The 22,881-nt window shown below is 41.1% G+C and overlaps 1 protein-coding gene across 1 annotated transcript; it reads left to right on the top strand.

Annotated features, from left to right (window-relative positions):
- Window positions 1-525: 525 nt before the first annotated feature.
- On the top strand, window positions 526-1,758 carry LOC148013235 (norbelladine synthase-like). Its single transcript, XM_087668072.1, has 2 exons — window positions 526-824; window positions 1,177-1,758. Exons 1-2 carry the CDS (start codon window positions 644-646, stop codon window positions 1,497-1,499), a joined length of 504 nt encoding a protein of 167 aa, XP_087524198.1. The 5' UTR covers window positions 526-643; the 3' UTR covers window positions 1,500-1,758.
- The last annotated feature ends 21,123 nt before the right edge of the window (window positions 1,759-22,881 follow it).

Raw genomic sequence — 22,881 nt, 5'->3', positions numbered from 1 at the left:
CCTAAGAGATGGGGACCACATTGAGACTTGCATTAATTGGATAAAAGAGGCTCGCTCGAAATGAGACCTGTGATCAAGGGGTGTCGAAACCCTTAACCCCCAAGTAAACACATGCTTCCTTTACCACATCCATCTTTGTAACCACCTAGTGGAGCCATAATGACTTTTGTGCCATTAGAGAAGTTGCCTCCACCGTCTTCACCTTATGTTTCAACACACCATGGCACGACCACTTGAGCTAGTGGATGTTGCACGCTGATCATATAACCACTAGCTTGGTACAAGTTGCGCATTCGAGAAGCAAGCCGTGAGCCAATATTCATTTTACTAAGCCAGTGAACGTTGCCACGAAAGTTTTGAATACGTCAAAGCCGCCCATCCGATCGTCAAAGGTAGAGGCTCGTTTTTCGTCTGCCTGGAATGACTTGAAGGGATCCAACGATGTGTATATACGTATAATAAAACTGCTGACGCAGCAGTTCGACTCCACAGATCAAATATAAATAGAGATCCCGTGTAGCTTCATGAGATCAAACGCACTCAGTCCTTTCCATCTGCCTTCTCTGATCGGCTGGCCGCACTAGTACACTGTGGCCGTAAGCTAGCTGTGCCTGTATTCATATTAAGCCCTTATATAGCCGAAATGGCGCCGTCGACGTTCAGTGTAGAGATCGAGTGCAAGGTGCCGGCCAAAAGGATGTGGCGCGGTGCCTATGAGAGCGCCCCTCAATGCCTCTCCAAGGCCCTCCCAAACCTAATTGAAGCGGTCGACTATTCCTCACCTCTCTCGCCCGGCTGCATCGGGACCCTCATCTTCACTAAAGGTATCGCTACCTCGGCTCGGCATTAGTTTTTCGTTGAATTCCTCACAACGGGCAGTCCTCTATGCCCTATAACTGCATGATTATAAAACGACGCAAACGCCACTGGTAGAGTGAGTAATTTGATCGATGTGTAGCTTTGCAAACTATAGTAGAGTCTGTGAAAGTCACAGTACGTGCAGCTCTGTGTCATAGATCGTGCAATTCACAGTGATCTGTACCGCAAACATATCATAAGTTAATCCGCATAACGGACCAACTCTCTTCGCTGGTTTTTTCTCTCGCATGGCCACCAGCACCTGCACTGCTGGTCATCGATTATCGTATTACCGTTTCCAATGTTGTTTGAGTGCAGATCATATCCAGCATGCTAGGGAGAAGCTGCAGGCGGAAGTTTCGTTTGTGAAAGAGAAGTACGTGGAAGTTGACCCTCATGCATACAAGCTCAAGTCTGTGATGCTAGAAGGGGGATTTTTGGTGAGGTTCTTCAAGAGCTACCAGCACACGGTGCAAATCAAGGAGGCTGGAGCGGAAAGCTGTGTTATCCATTACTCCTGTGAATACGACCCCCTCGATGACCAACATACGCATCAATTCCCTGAGGAGGCCAAAGGCGTGGTGATCCAGACATTCAAAGCCGTGGAGGCCTACTTGCTCTCCCACAGTGACTTTGTTTAGATCCTCATGGCAGGGAGCTGTGGGAGTCCGCCGTCAACAGGTCTTCGCCTTTCTTGTTTGTTAAGTCCGTGTTGTATACGAAATACACCACAAATAAAACAAAGGGCGACATTCGTCCGTATATTCAACTTATCACCACATGTCAGATTCATCCACGAACATAATCCAACCCCCCAAAGCTTCCGCGCTCTCTCTCTCTCTCTCTCTCCCCTGCGTGCGCACGTGTCTACATGGATTCATGTGTAATGATCGTTATATAAGAAATCATTTACATAACATGCTTTCAAATGATATTAAGAATTACCATTTTTTTTATATGTTATAAGGTTTTTTTAATGACACTTTACTTTACTAAACGTACGGATTTTTTTCATTTTATAATTAAAAATATTTTTGTAAACATAATCCGATAAATTTTACTAAATGTAAAACTTTTTCTTTTGAGTTCATGTGGTCTCTTGCATGTTCTATAAGGTGGATCTCTCGAGGAAATGCACAAAACCAGCTATAATTGCTTTCCATGAGTTTTAGGACGGGATGGTGGGAAGGTGCAGCTATAAGCTCTCATGCATCATCCATGCCATAATTAGGGCCATGCCACACGCATGTCATGACTAGACTTTTCTATAGTCGAATAAGTAAACTTAATTTATTCCATGGCATCCAATTCATTTTACTTCCTACATAGCAAGTAGTGGGTCTCTTTTCCAAGGTTTGAATGTGGTTGTAAATAAACTTTCTGCATGACTCAAAAATGTGTTGGCTTCCGAATAGTTCTTGTTTAATACAACACCATATTTCAATATCTTAAATTGTGCATGCTATAAAACCAATCGGATTCATACCCTAGTTAGCTTAGATGGAGTCATCCATGTAGTTACTCACAATGCACTATTAAAGACCATATTATTGAATGCAAGTTTTTCTCCTGACTAGTATGATTGTCTTCCATAGTTTTCTTAAGAGTCCTCATAAAAATCTTGTTTGTGCTTTCATGTTGGCCACCTTTTTAAGGGTAGGGTTTTTCGGTGGGGCTATAAATAACGACATGTTTTTTGGGCTACATCTAGCTTTAATCTTCATTAATCATGCTCAGAAATAGCAATGAAATGCTTAATATTCTAGTCTTTGGCAAGTCCAAGGCTTCAAAATCCATTCGCAACAATTGACCATTCTTCTCTCTTATAGATAGGATTATATCAAAATAGAAGAAGAGAGAGAAAGAGAGTGCAAAGGAGAAAGAAAGAGGTGGAAGCCATTAAAGCTACGAAGAAGAAGGCAGAATATGAAGGGGATTATTTATTCCTAAATGATGATGAAGGAAACAATCCTCTTCTATCCTATATACTCATATGAGTGTGGCTAGATATTCCCCCATTTATTTTCTCCGAAATAATATTGTCATGTCCAGTTTCTTACACACGATGTAGCTTGAAGATATGCAGATCCATAAAATTCCCCTGCAAAATGAGATGACATGCATTGAGTATTTGTTGGGATAATATGGGCTACTTTATTAAACTTATCTACAAATAAATTAATACTAGTTATTCCCACTCGTTACAGAATCATAAGCCGCTAATGGTGATATGAGTCCACTTTCCTTAACAATTGTGTAATGCTTGGAGTAATCTTTTGAGCACGAGTTTTATTTTATTGCCATGGTGAACATTTGAAAATGGAATCCTTCAACCTTTATCATCTCTTCCAATAGAATCTTTCAGGAGTCTTAGAATAGGTCTTACAGAAAAAGATCTCAAATGATTGGCCAGAAGACAAGACCATTCTTAAGTTGATAGTGAGAAATATCTTTCAGGAAATATTGATTCAATATATGACAATATTGCTCCTTTGAAATTTAAGCCTCTTGTAGCTCCTTAATACTACTAGTCAACTATGTTCTACAAGAAATATTGCATTCCCCTTGAAAGGGAATATAAACCACATTATTTTTCCCTCTTATATATGAGATATCCAAATCATAGCTTTGAGTAGTATCCAACCATTTTCTTTTCTTTCAAGTGAGATTTGTTTAGGAAAGTAAGTGTTTTGGAACTCCATGATTTATCTTAACTCTAAAGTTGCGACCACAATGAAGATAACAATATCATTTCTTGATAGGATAAAGCGTGGACAATATCTCTTAATCATAGCCTTTCCTTTGCACTTTTAGTTCAATTATCTTGTGACTTCTAAAGCCTATAATTCCATGATCTTGAAGTGCTACTACACACATGTCTCTTCCACTTACATCACATTGGATAGTGGTCTCCTTATAGAAATCCAAATAAACCAATATTGAGATTAAAGTAAGAAAATCCGTGAGATAATTGTGTATTGTAGCATCTCAAAGGAATATATTTTTGAACCACCCAGCATTATCTTCAGGCGGGGATATACTACATTTCACAGCAAATTAGTACTTGAGCATTTTAAGCTTACTTTATTATGAATTCTTCTGCGTGTTGGGATGATGATTGTGGTTAATGTAATGAAGGTGGAGATTATCCTAATTTCTTGAGATTATTATTACCATGATGATAGATTTTTTGGATGATATAAACACAATGGCCCTCTTGACCACCTTAGCTATACCCATCACTTCCATAATTTTCATAGTCCAACTTATTAAGATAATCACAATTAGTCCAAATTTATGGATTATAAGGTATATCAGGTTATCAAAGCACAAGATCCACCTTACTAATAATGAATTATAGTTTTTAGCCCCATATTCTTGAGTTGTGATGAATGGACCTTTAGCAACAATTCCTAGCACATTATCTACTACTGCTTTACCACCAAGTATGTTGCCTATATCTCCTATGGAACCTCCATGGATTTAGGACATGTCCAAATTGTTTTAGGATATCAAAAATCAAGACATTAAAGTTTATAGACCAGATGAGATTGGCATTAGAGAAGCATGAATGATGTTAATAACACATGATGGTGGGAGAGAGACACATTGAGTGTGGGAGAGAGATATAGGGAGAGAGTAAGAGACATTAAGGGAGTATCATGACAAGTAAACGCGCGTACACACACACACACACACACACACATAGAAAGCTCAATGGAGAAAATCCCAATTGGAGTAAGAATATAGAATAATTTAGGACCTCCTTAAATAATAATGGTCATGAGCCTTCCTACATAATAAGTAAGTAGATGAGATTAGACTTATAAATGCATCCAATGAATGGTTATGTTTTTGTAAAGTCTAACTTCTTTTGAAAAAATAAGCAAGTTAAGACTAAAAATTCAAGGATAAAATTGTATTTCTTTGTGATTCACCATGACATTGATAATATCTGATAGACCTTTGCCATGTTTCAAGGAATGTATAGGACAAAATTCCACTACTAGGACTTTGGTCTCTTAGAATTGCAATTAGATACTTGCATTTAAAGAATGCCTTTAGAAGCTCCAAACTACTACTACTGACACTCACCTTGGCCTTTGATATCATTGAAAAAGTTTCTTAAAAAAGAGACACATTATTAGAAGATGTAATAATTATAAATTTTCTTTCAATGGGACAGTACAAACCTGAATGTTTGCACAGGCCTTTTTTATGCTCCACTTGCATTCAAGGATAGTGATAACAATAGCAGTAATCCCACTATCCCACTTTTCTCACTCATAGCCTTCATCCAGGAATACCAAGCTTTTCTTAAAATTTTTAAAATCTAAGTTTTAATATTAATGCTCTATTTTAAAAACAATCAAGTACATATTTTAACAATTTAATCTAGCATTTTGTTCAACTTGAAGATTGATGTCATTGATGGGTGCATTTCACAACATTTTATTTGTTTCCATATGCAACCCCTCCCAAAAATCAATATCATATACATAGATTTATGGTTTGTATCTTGAGCTATACATGGGAGCATATAGCTATGATGTTTTGCATATTTCCACCAAATAAGAGAGAACCTCATTTTTCTTAGGAATTTCCTTCCTAGAAATAATTATCTTTGGAAAATATTTCATATAACAATTCTATGATTTGGCTTGCATAGGCTTGAGAATGGGGGCCACATGATATAAAAAAACCTTGGAACCAAGCATGTGGCTCTACTTAAATTTAACTAAGTATTCAAGAAGTCAGTATGAGGAAAAATAAATATGTGGATACGTTTTACAAAGAATTCAACCTTATTAGACACATGGACCTAGAATCTTTGAAAATGAAAGGAGGAAGCATGCAAAAGCTTAAACACACGCATGTTTCAATATTTTAAGAAAATACTCCAAATTCTCCTCACATAAATTTTCCATGTGGTTTATATATCCTATATTGATTCCTTTTTTTTATTTCTCACATTTTTCCTTTTCATACATCCCACTTATCTTGGCTTCACTACAAGAAGGATACAGGGGAATAGTGATGGCCAGTTGCGACACATATCAGCAGCATCGCTATTTGCATCGCAATAGTACTCAAAGTAAAATAAATCGACCGAACTTGAGCGTGACATTTTTCTGCGAAGAGCAAAAGAGAAAGCGAAAGAGAGAGCAAAAGAGATTGTGCATTTGTGAGGGAGAAAGAGAGAGACGGAGAGCTTCTCACCGCTGTAGCCACCCCTGCTCGCGAAGAAGAGGAGGAAGTGCGCAAAGGGCGAAGAGGGACCGTCATGAAGAGGAGATGAAGAATTCATTTGGGCCTTTACGGTGAGTACATTTCTCCCTCTTGGTTTGTTCTTGTTCTTTTTCTTTCTTCTTTTATTTTGTTTGTTTTTGTTAAGAATGAGGTGCATCGAGAGAGAAAGAGAGGAAATGTGAAACGGAGAAGAAAAAAGGAAAAGGAAGAAAGAACGAGAGAGAGAGAGAGAGAGAGAGAGAGAGAGAGAGAGAGAGAGAGAGAGAGAGAGGGGGAATAAACATAAAACATACTAAAGAAAGAGGGACAGAGAGAGAGAGAGGTAGAGAGAGAAGAGAATGAATGAGAAAACATGAGGGGGTAGACAGAAACAAAGAGAGGGTTTATTCTTGTTCTTTCTTCTTTTTTTATTTGTTTTTTTTTAAATGATGTGCATTGAGGGAGAAAGAAAGGAAATGGGATAGGAAATGAGAGAGGGAGAAGAAGGAAGGGAGAGAGAGAGAGAGAGAGAGAATAAACATGAAAGATAACAAAGAAAGACAGAAAGAGAGAGAGAGAGAAGGAGGGAGGGAGAGAGCAGAATGAGTGAGAAAACACGAGGGGGTGAAGAGAAACAGAAAGAGAGTTTTTCTTGAGAATGAGGTGTATTAAGGGAGAAAGATAGGAAATGAGAGAGGAAGAAGAAGAAAGGAAAAGGAAGAGAGAATGAGAGAGAGAGAATAAATATGAAAGATAACAAAGAAATGTGAGTGAGAAAACATAAGGGGATGAAGAGAAACAAAGAGAGAGGCAACAAACAAAGAGAGAGAGAAAGAAAGATAGGAAATGAGAGAGGGAGAAGAAGAAAGGAAAAGGAAAAGAGAATGAGAGAGAAAGAGGGAGAGGGAGAGGGAGAGGGAGAGAGAAGAATGAGTGAGAAAACATAAGGGGGTAGAGAGAAACAAAGAGAGGCGCAACAAAGAAAGAGAGAGAGAGAGAGAAAGAAAGATAGAAACTAAGAGAGGGAGAAGAAGAAAGGAAAAGAAAGAGAGAACGAGAGAGAGAGAGAGAGAGAGAGAGAGAGAGAGAGAGAGAGAGAGAGAGAGAGAGAGAGAGAGAGAGAGAGAGAGAGAGGAGAAGATAATGAGTGAGAAAACATAAGGGGGTGGAGAGAAACAAAGAGAGGGGCAATAAAGAAAGAGAGAGAGAGAAAGAAAGAGAAAAGGGAGAGAACATAAAACGAAGAGTGCAAAGAAAGGGGGAGAAAACCAAGACTTTAGTTTACATTAATTTTATTGAGTTACAAGACAAGGAATCCCTTCTCAAACAAATGAAGAAAGAAAAAGAGAATGAGAACAAAAAGCAAATTGTTTATGGTAACGTAGAAAAAATGGAAAATGATGAAGGTCGTGATGTTCAAGATCGTGAGGCATATCTTAATCAGTGTGTCCCGTGTCCTTTCTCTCAATGCAAGCTAGCAATCAGATGAAAGTGTCTCTTGTCTATAGAACACGTATGATGCTTTAGCAAGTTTCAACTAGAGATCATTGATCAGACGATCTCAGACTTTGAGCAAATCATATGCTTAGTGTGTATCAATCATGCATTTTATTCGTAAACTAATTGAATATCATGTACAAAAACATTGAATGTGGCCATAAAATTTATACAGAGAGGTGATGTCTCACCCCAAGGAGAAGCACACCTATTGCGGCCAGTTACAAGAGTTCTTGGAAGGGACTACCCAATCTATACTATCAATACCAAAGAAGACAGGCAGCATTTCAGAATTTTCTACAATCTTGGAGCCTGATATGGAGGCAATGATCAATGCATTAATACCCATGGATGTCAACACATTTGGTCTGCTTAGAGAGGAAGCATCCATACCATTATATGATGGGTGCCGATTATCTCGCATGAAGACATTGCTTGCACTCCTAAGTGTGCAAGCAAAATATGGGTGGAGCGATGTGAGTGTGACTGAGTTGTTCAAGTACCTTCTACATACGCTTCATTGATCTCTTTTTGGAACCATTATAAAAAATAGTTTATCTTTTTCAAGGTGTTTTCTGATTTGTTTTTAGATTGCTAAAGTATCATATATTACCACTTGGAAATACCATGCCTGAGTCTCATGATGATGTGCGGCATGTTTTATGAAAGCTTGACATGGACTACAACAGCATCCATGAATGTGTCAATGATTGTGTGCTATTTCGAGATGAGTAGTGACTATGGAGGCATGCCCAAAGTGTGGTAATTATAGGTATCGATAGGACTTTCAAGGGAAAACCATCCCTCAGAAAGTTCTTATATACTTTTCATTTATCCCCCATATACATACGCTTCGTTGATCTCTTTTTGGAACCATTATAAAAAATAGTTTATCTTTTTCAAGATGTTTTCTGATTTGTTTTCAGATTGCTAAAGTATCATATATTACCACTTGGAAATACCATGCCTGAGTCTCATGATCATGTGTAGCGTGTTTTATGAAAGCTTGACATGGACTACAACAGCATCCATGAACGTGTCAACGATTGTGTGCAACTTCGAGATGAGTACTAACTATGGAGGCATGTCCAAAGTGTGGTAATTATAGGTCTCGATAGGACTTTCAAGGGAAAACCATCCCTCAGAAAGTTCTTAGTTACTTTTCATGTATCCCCCGTATACGTCACATGTTACATATATCGGGCTTGGCACGCTTGACAACGTGGCATGCACATAATAGATCCACAGATGGAATCCAACAAATATCAATGGATTCATGAGCGTGGAGTCACATTGACTCTACCTTTCCAAGCTTTGCACAAGAGCCAAGGAATCTTCGGCTCAGTCTTGGTACGGATAGTGTGAACCCATTTGGTCTCCGCTCAACTTCTCACAATGTGTGGCTTGTAGTCCTTGTTAACTACTACATCCCACCATGGCTTTCTACGAAGAAAGGACACCTGATCCTTAGCTTGCTCTTTCCTAGCCACTACAAAGTCAAGAATATGGACATCTATCTCTATCCATTAGTCAATGTGTTATAGAATCCGAGATACATGCTCGAATTTCTTATATACTTAAAATATATATGGTGAATATTATGTTGGCACAGAGGGAGAATAGATGAGAGAAAAGAAAGATGTAAAGAGAGAGGTAGAGAAACTGGCAACACACTAAGAACTATAGAGAGAGAGATTGACAAGGAGCAGGCTCCTTCGTTACACATAAGCCAGTTCTTACTTGTAGATCTTGGAAACAAGATCACGGTTCCTTGTACGGTATACAACTAGCTAACACTTGTACAACTTGAAAATCGGCACCTTTTGATCCTTCTTGAGTCTCCTTCTCTCCTACACAATATGTATAGGGCTCTCCTCTTGACACTTGATTTCAGCGGAGCTTCTGCAACACTTGCACCTTCCCTTCTCCTCTTGGAACTTGATTTCAGCAAAGCTTCTGCATCACTTGCACCTCCTCTTCTCCTCTTGGAACTTGATTTCAACAGAGCTTCCACAGCACTTGATTTCAATAGAGCTTCTGCAACACTTGCACCTTCTCTTCTCCTCTTGGATACATGCAAAGTGATGCTTCCTTCACCTCCTCCTTACACCCAAAGAGAGGCTCCTCTTTTATAGACTTTCAAGAGCTTCTCTTATTGGAGAGAGAGTTGAGTTGATCTTCATGCAAGATGTGGTTGTTCCACTCTACAGCACTAATTTCGAGATATCTCTTTGTGCATTATTTGAATGAAAAAACTTCCAACACAAAAGTTTTAGATCTTTTTGTTTCCGATAACACACACAACCCATTTTTAGAGATTGTTTTCCTGTTGCGAGATATTTTAAAAATGGATTTTTCAAAAAATAGTTTTTTTAAAACTATACTCTTAACTTGTGGTCCATGCGACCACCTTGAGTCATAGATAAGGAGAGTTCATTAGATTGCCTTGGGCCCCAACCTTAAGATTGAATTCCACACAAAAGCTTGTGTCATTTTAGACCTTAGAAAGAGAAAATCACTTCTCTTCTCACTTCTAGAGGATCACGTCTCTCGTCTTTCTCAATGAGAGAATTCCCTCTCTCGCCTTTCTTAATGAAAGAAAAGACCTTAAACCCTGACTTGTAGGGGAGAGGATGACCCCAAACGAATGCAATGCTCATTACACACAAGTAAACGTTCCCAGGCATCCCTGGATGCACACATAAATACATATACACAATGCTAATGCACTTCCTCTTCTTAGAACTCAATCCATCTTCATTTATGTGTAACTCCTTGGTTCTTGTGTACACTCTTACACTTGGCAGACACTTCTTTCCTCCTTCATAACTTGTACTGCCTGTACCAGATATCCCCGTCACAGTGTGCTTTGATCACCCCATTAAGTGATGCACTAGGAATACTGGTCTCTAAATGGTCGCATGGCTGGTCTCATGGCCATGCTAGATCATCATCAACACTTAAAGAAAAGTGATTCATTAATTTATTGACATAAATTTATTAAATAGAGAATGCATAATAAGCAATTAATTTAGTGACATCCCTCTGGCTTCTAAACAGTTGATCTCAACTGTAGAGGGGATACATAGTCCTTAAGAAGATCTGGAAAGTCTTGTAGTTCTCTACCAGTCATAAACTAAGCGTCCAATGGGGGATAATTTTAAACTTAACCACATACTTCCGTAATGCCTTACCTGACCTTAGAGTATTATCCTGATGGTGTAAAATTCTTTCAAGCACAAGGAACTCTTCTGCTTCGTCTATGTCAGGTAAATCTTCCCTAATTGGTTCCATTGGAGGTTCTCCAATATAGGGACGTAGCAAACTTATATGGAAAGCATTATGAATGTTCCAATGACTTCGTAGATCCAAACAAAAAGTCACATTATTATCTTATTTGTGATCTTGAAAGGGACATAATAGCGATTAGAAAGCTTAACCACTTTACCCTTTTAACCTTTCTACTTCTTCAAGGAAGCCTTCTCAAACTTAAGAAGAACATATTGTCCCAACTTGAGATCTAACTTATGACCATGCTTATTTGCTTCACATTTATGCTTCTCTTGTGTCCTTTAGATAGTAGCTTTTACTTGAGTGAAAGTTGTATCAATGTCTCTAACAAACTCATTTGTTGCAAAGCTCTTATCCTTCATAAGAAGAATGGGTGGTAAATGAGGCTTACCATAGATGATCTCAAAGGGTGCCTTACTAGTACTAGAGTGCACCGTATTATTGTATGCAAACTCTACTAAAGGAAAATACTTTTTCCATTCTCTTTGATTATCAGAGACATAGGATTTCAAAAGGTCCAAAGCAGTAAAATTATCACTTTCACTCTGCCCATCCGTTTGAGGATGATAAGAGGATGAAAACTTTAACTTTTTCCTGAGGTTCTCGAAGAGAGCTTGCCAAAAGAGGTTGGTCATGTGGGGATCTCAATTACTTATAATGGACTTAGGCATGCCATGATGCTTGAAAATATGAGCAATGAATAGCTTAGCCATATGATCGGCTTTCATTGTCTTTCGCATAGGTATAAAGTGAGCTTGCTTACTGAATCTATCAATGATAGTCCAAATTGTATCATTGCCTGCTTGTGTGCAAGGAAGCTCCATGATAAAGTCCATGGCTATACTATCCCAAGGCTCATTCGGAATAGGTAATGGCTTCAGTAGACCAAGTGGTTTTGTTAGATATGCTCAATGCCCCACCCTCATAAGGTGCCACCAATGATCCATGGTGCTCAAAGTTGTAAGGCCCCCATTATGAGGAGAAGCCAAATGTGAGCCGGGACATTGGTTGAGTCCTGACTTGTATATCAGATGAGGTCTATGTGACCAGATGGAAAAAAGGTGACCATTGTGGGTCTAATCTTTGGGTTGGACTAAGGCAAGGGTCCGAGGGATGCGCCCCTGGCCCAACCATAATAAAGATAATATTCCCTGGAATATTCCCTGGTCGACTTAGTGGAGGCTCATATGGTAGGTCGGTCACGCCAACCTAACCTCCTTCACGAGCTATAAAAGCTAAACCCCTTCACAACCATCAATCATCTATCTTTTACCCAATCAGAGTTGTTCCAGCTAGCCTTAAGCTCTTCACCTATCTTCTGTCTAGATCGCCATCTAAGCTTCACTATGGAAGACACAGTGAAGCTTAGATTGCCATCTAAGCTTCACTGTGGAAGCACACAGGTGGATAGAGCCATCTTTGTATTAGTTGTTTGGAACTAAAGAAATTTTCTAATTCTCCTCTTATATGTTTTGTACTCTCTATCTCTATCTCTTTCTCAAATTCTGTTTGTTGCGCCATGTAATTTTTACATGGTATCAGAGCCCAAGTGTCTCTAGGGATCGAAGAGTGCACAATTGGCAAAGGCTTCAACAGCACAAAGGAACAATGTCATCTTCCAGAAGTGGTTCTGGCGCATTAGAAAGTGGTGCAGGAGGTGGTGCTGCTGTGCTAGCTATTCAAACACTGAGGATTCGTCCACCAACCTTTAGCGAAGGCAAGCTAGATGGTACAAACTATACCTTGTGAAAGTTCTAAATTACAACTATCCTTGATTCTTATGAGCTTTTGGAGACTGTCCTGGGGACTGACGTAGAACCACAGCCTACCCCCGACCCATCAAATCCTAGTGTGATGATTTCTCCGAATGCAGATCTTCTACGAGCTTGGAAACGAAGGAATGCAGATGCATTGTGTGCCTTAGTTACAAGCTGTTCTCACAGTGTTCTAACTTTGATTCAACATACAACCAAAGTGTTGGTAGTAAAGGCACCTCTGCCTAGCCGCTCGTGTATTACTACACTGACAATCACCACCACTGCACACAGCAGGTGGCGGGCGCCCGTCAACGTCACTTTATTCTTTATTCTTTTAGTGACAGTTTAAATAAAGGAAGGCCCGGTCACACATTGTGACTGTTGGCGTTCCCATTTCTTGTCTCTTTCTTTCTTGCTCTTGCTCTTCGCCATAGCTCTCAAGTCCAAGCTTCGATCCTTCTCTCCCTTTCAACTGGTATCAGAGCACAGCTTCCTGACTCTTGAGCTTGGTTTGTGGCATTCTCAGCTTCCCATCGACTCCCTACTCGCATTGAGTCTCCTTCCCGGCAGCCATATTCGACTTCGAGCTCCCGTCACTCCCCGGCTTCCCGAGCACCTTCCTGACATTGTTGGGCACCTTCAGGGCATTACATCAGAGGTATTGCTTCATTCTCCATAGGATTTTGTATTTTTTTCAGGTCACATAGGCTATGAACAGTTTGGGGCAGCCACCATTGAAGCTCAATTGCTTCATATCTACATTGCCCTTGATCAAGACCCCTTGAGGCTTGGTGTGTGCCCCCTTGGGCAACTACTTGAGTCCCTCATCCACCCCAGTTGTGCCACATGGGCTACAGGCCACCCAGGATAGCAACACGCTATTTGCACCTAATTCTAGGCTGATCATCTACATCACACCGGTACTCCTCAAGCTCCAAGCCATTGGGCACTTCCACAGGCTTCATTTGAGGCATTTGCATATGCTTTGATGCTTGGTATCGAATGTTGAGCATTGACATTACTTCTAGTCTAATTTAGCACTTTTTTGGGACTTTCATAACAGTCCACAGGTAGTTTATAATAGTGCTACAATAATATTTGATGTTTATGCTTGCTCGACATTGTCATTTGATGCCCGGTTGGTCCCGTATGATGCCTACATGTTAAGGGAATGTATTCCTATTGTTTGGCAACCATTTGAGCTGATTTGCATGCTGAAATTTCTCAGTTTTGACGGTCATTCTTGGTTGTAATAAAAGCAGGCTAAAGCTATTACACATGCCTTGGTTTATGCCTATTGGTTCTGGCCTATATCTTGGATATATGCCATGAAGTATTGATCTTCAGGGTACGACTTCAAGCTTGGATTTTATTTTCGATGCTTTTGGAAGAGCTTTGACATTACGCACTCATTGACAGTGTTATATTCTTTGACAGTGATGCTCCTTGGGTTTATGCATACCCGTTGCCTACGGCTTGATGCTCATGTCACGGTTGATTACCATATGCCTATGTTGAGCTTGAGTACTCATTGAAGCTCTACCTTGGATGCATTTTTGGATTATTTGGAGTTGTCTTGGATGTTACCTGGCTTGTCAGAGTTTGGATTGGGATGTACTTGATGTCTTACATGCTTATGGATGCTACATATGAATGCTCTACTGCCTACATGTTCGGGATGTACTATTGATGTATTGTCTTGGACTTATGTCATTGGCACTGTGTCTTGCCTTGGTTTGAGCTCTTGAGCTCGTACATATGGCTTTTGTGCCAGTGGGAGCATTCTTGAATGCTTATCAAACATTGAGCAGGGGGTGCTTTTATGCATTGAGAAGTTACATGCTATTGAGCAGTTACAGACACTTGAGACTTTGGGATTTCTTACCCTTTGGGATGATACATTATATGTCTTTGTTCACTGTATGCTTATGAGCTGAGTCTTAGATTTGGATCTGTATCTTTGTGAGCTGACACCTACTTGTGTCAAGTTTTAGTAGTGGCAGGAACACTTTGCCCCGTTGACTACGGGGTGTGCCTACTCACTGGCAGATGTTTGTATGACATGTTTGGGTGTTGGATTCATACTTATCGGCTGTCACATGCCTATGTTATGCCCGCATGATGCCAGCTTTGGTCTTGGCAGTATCTGATTGCCTTGGGATCCGATTTTGGCACTGTTAGCTCTCATTTACTAAAATCTGTAATTTATTATAGCAAGCATATATGTATGGATTGACATGGATTTTTCATGTTGAAATATTTTGAAATAATGTACTTTCACTAGTACTTGGTGGGCAGCAGCTTTGATTCCACTTTTCTTGCCATTTTCCCTCGATTTTGGTGATTTTTTTTGTCATTTTCTACAGCAAGTAGTTTTGAGCTGTCTATAATCTTCCAACCTGCATTATGGTGAGTTCGTCCCACTGATCATGCTATTTTCAACATCACTAAGCTTGATGGTATGAATTACTCTTATTGGAAGAGCCAGATTTGGCACGTGTTGGTGCAGAAATTGCAGATCAAACCTTTGAGGTTGAGTGGGCATCTGCCTACAACTACGTTAGATGAGGAATGGCTTGAGCTTGATGAGTTATGCAAGTCCACTATTGTATTATCTCTCACAGAATAGGTTCACTACAATGTATTTGAGGAAGAATAGAGTGCATGGTAGTTGTGGGATAAAATCAAGAATCTCTATGACAAGAAAAGTCTAGTGAGTCAGATGTATTGGGTGGCTGAAGCAGCTTATGGATCTGCGCATGAAGGAGAATGTGACTATCTCTGCTCACTTGAGCCAGTTCCATGCTATACTCAAGAACTTGACTTCACAGGACATCACTTTTGCAGAGGATGTCACTCCTCTTTTCTTGCTTGGTACTCTTAATGAGTCATGGGATGTATTCCGCATTGCATTATGTGCCTCTACTGCTACCTTGAAATTATCTTCTGTTAAGAGTTCTCTTCTGTAAGAAGAGGTTAACCGTAAGAATTTGGATGCCTCTCGTGTGTCGCATGCTATGACAGTTAGAGGCAGGAATGATGGATATGGAAAGCATGGCAGTGGCAGTGGCCATGGATGGGATTCTCAGAAATCTTGGTCCAAGTCTCGTGGGAAGTCGTAAATCTCGTGGCAGAAATGCCGATGTTACTTGTCACCATTGTGGGAAAAAGTGCCACATTAGGCCACAATGCCATGAACTACGCAATGAAAGGCGCAAAGTTAAGGGGAAAGACAAAGTGTAGGATAAGTCTTTTGATTGCAGCATAGTGCCTGCAAAGTCCAGTGTTAAAATTGAAGAGATCAATGTTATGCAACCTGAGGATGTTGATGATGATGATTATATCCTTGCAGCTTCTTTTAGTGCTTCACATTTGACAGAGATACACTCTATGTATGCATAGTGTTGCCTCTTGGACTCAGGTGCGTCCTTTTATGTGACACCTTGTCGAGAGTGGTTGCATTCATACTGTATTGTTTCAGGTTCTATGTGCTTGGGTGATGACAGCTATCTTGATATTGTGGGCATTGGTGATGTTAGGCTGCAGTTTCCTTCTGGCGGCAGTTTTGTTATATAGGATGTACGTCATGTGCCTACTTTGACACGCAGTCTCCTGTTAGCTGGACAGCTTGATGACGCAGGTTATCATATATCTTTTGGAGACTTTGCATGGAAGATCACTCGTGGCAGACTTGTGATTGCGAGAGGTGCCAAGGCTGGCAGCCTCTATCCTCTAATTGTATCCGCTTCTTCTCTTGATCATGTTTTGTCTGTGGGTTCTATCCCACATGTATCTCTTTGGCATGTCCGTTTGGGCCATAGGTCTTTGAAGGGAATGAAAATGCTTTCTGGTTTGCAGTACTTACCGCCCCTCGATTATGCATGTTTTGATTCATGTGAGCATTGTCTTTATGGCAGGCAGACTAGATCTACGCATAAGAAGTCTGGTAGGCCACGCATGAGTGAGCCCTTGGCATTGGTACATTCGGATGTCTGTGGGCCCATGCCTTGTCAGTCTATGGGTGGTGCAAAGTATTTTGTTACGTTCATAGATAATTTTTCACGAAAATTTTGGGCTTATCCCATTAAGCTGAAATCCGATGTCTTGGCTGTGTTTCAGAGATGGCTTGCATTGGTTGAGAACCATTCTGGGTATAGGCTAAAATGCCTAAGGACAGATAATGGGGGTGAGTACATCTCACGTGCTTTTGAGCAGTTATGTGATGAGAGGGGTATTAAGTGTTAGTTGACCGCCCCCTACACTCCCCCAAGAATGGTTTGGCTGAGCGGATGAATAGAACTATCTAGGAGCGTGTACGTAGTATGCTTAGCTACGCAGGCCTATGACAGAGCTTTTGGGCTGAGGCAATTAGTACAGTTGTGCATGTCATAAACAAATCACCTTCTAGTGGTTTGGATTTCCAGGTTGCAGAGCAGGGATGGACTAGAAAACCTCCCTCTTATTTGCATCTTTGTGTCTTTGGATGTGAGGCATTTTGCCATGTGCCCAGGGACAAGAGAAATAAGCTAGATCCTAGAAGTGTCCAATGCATTTTCCTTGGTTATGGGGATGCAGGTGAGATGGGTTACCGTCTCTGGGATCCGCAGACGTGGAAAGTCATCCGCAGTCATGATGTAGTATTCCATGAAGACAATATGCATCGATAGCCTGAGAGAGTTGTTGAAATCCGGAGGGTCATATGTCAGGAGGAGCCAAGAGCTCCCGCATAGCCAGTTGGACAGCCTACAGCTGTAGCAGATGCTCATGTTCAGGGTGTTGGACAGGCAGCTGGGCAGGCAGCAAAGCTTGCCGTGAGATGGTCTACTAGAGACAGATGTCCACCTGATAGATTTCAGCCCTCGATGCATTATGTCTTGGTTTCAGATGCAGGAGAGCCTCTCACTTATGACGAGGCTATGCGTAGGGGTGACAGTCACTCCTGGGAGAGGGCTATGCAGTCTGAGATAGACTCCTTTCATAAGAATGACACTTGGAATTCGGTTTCCTTGCCTATAGGCAAGAAGGCTTTGCCATGCAAGTGGGTGTACAAGCTGAAAAGTACCCCTGGACACCCCAAGCCGGCATACAAGGCTAGATTGGTAGCAAAGGGTTTTAAGCTGGAGCACGGTGTGGACTTTGATGAGGTCTTTTCTCCTATGGTTAAGATGACCACCCTACGCTTAGTCTTGGCTTTGGTTGCTCAGCTTGACTTGGATTTATACTAGATGGATGTCAAGATGGCTTTCTTACATGGGGACTTGCATGATGAGATTTATATGGAGCAGCCTAAGGGCTTTGTAGAACCTGGCAGGGAGCACCTAGGGTGCAAGTTGAAGAAAAGTCTTTATGGCTTGAAACCATAAGTTTGATGCCTTTATGCAATCACACAGGGCTATAGCAGGAGTGCTATGGATCCATGTCTTTACACGAAGAAAGCCCGTGATGGTTCTTTATTGATTTTGGTACTCTATGTAGATGATATGCTGACAGCAGGGAAAGCTCATAATGAGCTAGATGCTCTTAAGGCTCAGCTCAAGAAGAGATTCGAGATGAAAGATTTGGGATAGGCCGCTTACATACTTGGTATGCGCATTAGACGTGACAGGCATCAGGGACTCCTCTACTTGTCACAAAGGGAGTACATTCATAAAGTCCTTGAGCGCTTCCATATGCAGGACGTGAAGCCTATTGGTTGTCCATTGCCTTCTTATGTGAAGGTATCACAGGCTGATTGTCCAGAGACACATGAGCAGAGGGCCGAGATGGCCAAGATTCCCTATGCATCCGCAATGGGTAGTCTTATGTATGCCATGATAGCCACTCGTCTAGATATTGCCTTTGCAGTTAGTGTTGTGGCACGCTATATGGCTACACCTGGCAAGAAGCATTGGGATGTCGTGAAGGGTATCATGAGGTACCTGAAGGGCACTACAGATATGTACATATGCTATGACAGCCAGGATACAGGAGTCGTGGGGTACACTGACTCTGATTATGCAGGACATGCAGACGGTAGGAAGTCCACTTCCGGCTATATATTCACATATGCTGGAGGTGCTATTTCTTGGATGTCCAGGGTGCAAGAATTGAAGGCCCTTTCTACTACAAAGGCCAAGTATGTTGCAGCCACTGAGGCTTGCAAGGAGGCCATTTGGTTGGGTCGTTTGGTTGTTGATCTTGGTATTGATGTTATCCCTACACTGCATTCGAATTCTATGAGTGCTATTCAGTTAGCCAAGAATCCGGTCTTCCATGCGAAGACGAAACACATTGAGGTGAGGTATCACTTCATACGTTAGGTCATTGAGGACAATTCTCTTGATCTTGTCAAGATCTCGATTGACCAGAATCCTACAGATCTGCTCACGAAAAGTCTCTCTACAGAGCGCTTTGCCTTCCTCAGGAGGTTGATGGGCATGGGATGAGATGACGTCTTTCCTCATCCTGTTGTACATGTGTACATGTTGTACTATCTTATTCCTTTTCACTCCTCACTAGGGCAGATTCACCTTTAAGTGGAAGGTTGTTGGGGGTAAAGGCACCTCCGCCTAGCCGCCCATGTATTACTACACTGACAATCACCGCCACTACACACTGCAGGTGGTGGGCGCTCGTCACTATCACTTTATTCTTTATTCTTTTAGTGACAGTTTGAATAAAGGAAGGCCCGGTCACACATTGTGACTGTTGGAGTTCCCATTTCTTGTCTCTCTCTTTCTTGCTCTTGCTCTCCCGCCATAGCTCTCGAGTCCAAGCTTCAATCCTTCTCTCCCTTTCACAAAGCATCAGAGGCTTGGAATGTACTGAGGAGTCTGTATGAAATGCAAAACCAAACAAGGATTCAAAAGTTGGAGAATCAACTAGCAGCGGAGAAGTTTGTTGAAGGAGAGATAGCCAAAGCATTCATCACTCAGATTAAGAATCTGCGAGACCAAATGGCTGGTGCTGGGAAACAAAAGATTAGCGAGGAGCTAGCTTGAAGGTGTCTTCAGATTTGTCCACAAAAGTATGATGGACTAGTAATTTCCCTTAATACTCAGATGAGATCTCAAGCTTTGAGTTTTGAGGAGTTTTGTGCATTATTGCTGGAGGAGGAGTTGAGGCTGAAAGCTTGAGAAGGAAGCAACAATGGAGATGTTGCATTCTTTGCAAATGCAAAAGGCAAAGGTGGTTCCTCCACCAAAAATGATGGTGATAAAAAGAAGAAGGGCAGTAAGAATAAGTTTCAAGGAGAGTGGTTCTACTGCAAGAAGAAAGGGCATGCAATCGTAGATTGTCATGTCAAGAAGGTAGATGAAAAGAATAGTACCCTTAAAAGTAAAGGGAAAGAGACAGCCAATATGGCTTAAGTAGAGTTGGAGTTATTCATGGCGACCATTGAGGAGGTGTGCTCCTCGGCACAAGAAGAATGTACCACTGATTCATGGGTGTTGGATAGTGGTGCCTCCCACCAACAAGAAAGGTCTATACAATTCTATGCAGCCTCTACAAGAATCCATCACTGTGACAGTTGGAAATGATGCAAAATGCCCTACTACGGGCACAGGTACTATTTCATTTGTTGCTGCAAATGGTGATATAAAAAAGCTTTCAGATGTGTTGTATGTTCCCAAAATTAGGAGAAATCTGTTATCAGTTGTTGCCATAATTGATCTTGGTCATGAAGTGAGGTTCATGAAGATAGGTGCATAAATTCTTGACAGTGATGGTCAAGTTATTGGCAAAGGAGAAAGAAGGAACAACCTATATTAGCTAAGTGCTCTTACAACAACCGTTGGAGTGGGCATAAGTAAGCTTTGGCATGAAAGGTTTGGACACATCGGATTTGCAGTATTGAAGGAGATGCACAAGCAAGGTATGGTTGCTCACCTACTTGCAATGACTGAATTGAAGGAACCATGTGAAGATTGTATGATGGGCAAGCAATAGAGAAAGGCATTTCCACAAGAAAGAAAGAATAGAGCACAGGTTTCTCTAGAGTTGGTGCATGTTGACTTGTGCGGAAAGATGCCTACACGGCCTTGGGGGGATCTTCTTATTTTATATTGATTGTCAGTGACTACATTAGGAAGATGTGGGTGTACTTCCTTCATGATAAGGCTCAAGCTTTTGGTAAGTTTAAAGAATGGCTAAAACTTGTTGAGAATGAAACAGGGAAAAGTGTGAAGAAATTTAGAACAGATGGTGGTGGTGAGTTCAACTCAAAGGAGTTTGAAGACTTTTGCAAGAGCAAAGGGATCAAGTGTCAATTGACGATGCCTCACATACCTCAGTAGAATGGTGTTGTGGAACACAGGAATTGCACCATTGTAGAGATTGCAAGATGCATGTTAAAGGGCAAGGGATTGCCTAACCATTCTTGGGCTGAAGCTGTTAATATTGCAATCTACATTTTAAATCAGAGCTACACAAAGGATCTCAAGGGAAAAACACCTCATGAGGCTTACACTGGTAAGAAACCATCTGTCTCACACTTCAAAATTTTTGGATGTGAATGTTATGCACATATTCTAGATGAGAAGAGAAACAAGTTACAACCAAAAAGTAGAAAATGTATCTTCTTGGGTTATAGTGATGAGCAGAAGGCTTACAAATTATATGACCAAGAGGCAAAGAAGATCATCGCGAGCCATGATGTGGTGTTCAAGGAGCAGCTACATACAGTGGAGGAGGAGAAGAAAAGTTCTTCCATTTTATCATCAAGCGAAGAAGTAGTCCACTATGAACCTGTCCCGAGAGTTGTCCCTATCCTTAAGGTGGAGGAAGCATCATCTTCAGATGATGAGGAAAAAGTCCACCAACCTGACATCACCCCACCAGAAAATCCATTGCCACGTTGGGTGAAGCAAAACTATGACCACGATAATCCTATGCCCATATCTATTGAGGAGAAGGCAGACGGACCAATGAGGTCTCAGAGAATAGAGGAGCGAAGGAGGGCTTCTGCTTACATAGTCAATATGGCCTTGACGGCTGAGATTGTGAGAGAAGTAAAGGAGCCAACTGACTTAGAAGAAGCACTTGCAGATCCAACATGGAAGGTAGCTATGCAAGGAAACTATGACAGCATAATGAAGAATGACACTTGGGAGCTAGTGGATCAGCCACAGCAAAGCAGAAGGTTATTGGCACCAAGTGGCTCTGGAAGGTAAAGTACGAGGCTGATGGTACCTTAGCAAAGTACAAAGCTAGATAGGTTGCACAAGGATTTTCACAGGTTGAAGGTTTCGATTTTCAAAAGTCATTTTCTCCGACTGCTAGAATGACCACTATTCGCACGGTACTTGCACTGGCTGCCCACAAGCGGTGGCCAATTTACCAACTGGATGTTACTCCCAGAGCATGGTACCAGCGGATAGATAAGTTCTTTTTAAGCTTAAACTTCAAAAGATGTGCTTCATATGCTAACTTGTATGTTTACAAGGATGGTGAAAAGTTTCTACTGATTGTCCGATATGTGGACAGCCTTCTTATTACAGGTGACTATGAAGATATGATCAACCAAACTCGAAAGGCTTTGTGTTCTGAGTTTGAAATGACAGATTTGGGCTTGCTGCACTATTGTTTAGGAATTGAAGTTTTGCAAGATCTAGGAAAGATCTTCATCTCTCAGAAGAAGTATGCATGGGAGATCTTAAAGACATTTGGCATGACCGAGTGCCAGGAGATAGCTACACCTATGGAGGTGAATGCAAAGTTATCCGTGGAGGATACATCAACACTGACAGACATTGGGAGGTATAGGAGGATGGGTTGACAGTCTAATCTACTTGTGTAATACCAGACTAGCTATCAAATTTGTTGTTGGTGTTTTGAGCAGGTTCTCAAACAAACCTCATGAGAGTCATTGAAAGGCTGGGATGCGGGTGCTCGGATACTTGAAGGATACTCTTGACTATGGTATCACATACAATTTTGGAACTTCTCTTATGGGGAATTGTGACTCAAATTGGAACTTCTCTTATGGGGAATTGTGACTCAAATTGGACAGGAGACAATGATTCCAAGAAGTCAATTTCTGGTTATTGTTTCTCTTTGGGTTCAAGAATTTTCTCTTGGATTAGTAAGAAGCAGCCAATAGTGGCATTTTCTTCTACCAAAGCAAAGTATAAGGCATCTTGTTTTGCTACATGTGAAGCAGTATGGTTGAGAAGGATCCTATGGCATATGGGAGTGCAAGATGAAGAACAACTGTGCTGAGTTGTGAAAATCAGAGTTGCATTACCATTGCCAAAAATCACATGTTTCA

The sequence above is a fragment of the Lygodium microphyllum genome, chromosome 26 (assembly GCF_053477565.2).
Source record: "Lygodium microphyllum isolate KBCC chromosome 26, Lygodium_microphyllum_v1.1.10, whole genome shotgun sequence".
NCBI lineage: Eukaryota > Viridiplantae > Streptophyta > Polypodiopsida > Schizaeales > Lygodiaceae > Lygodium > Lygodium microphyllum.
This window is presented reverse-complemented; position numbering and strand designations above follow the sequence as displayed.

Excerpts from the sequence above, each read along its gene's own strand:
- LOC148013235 (XM_087668072.1), top strand. The coding sequence starts at position 644 with ATGGCGCCGTCGACGTTCAGTGTAGAGATCGAGTGCAAGGTGCCGGCC. Across the intron at positions 825-1,176 it reads GACCCTCATCTTCACTAAAG|ATCATATCCAGCATGCTAGG; the intron begins GTATCGCTACCT and ends GTTTGAGTGCAG.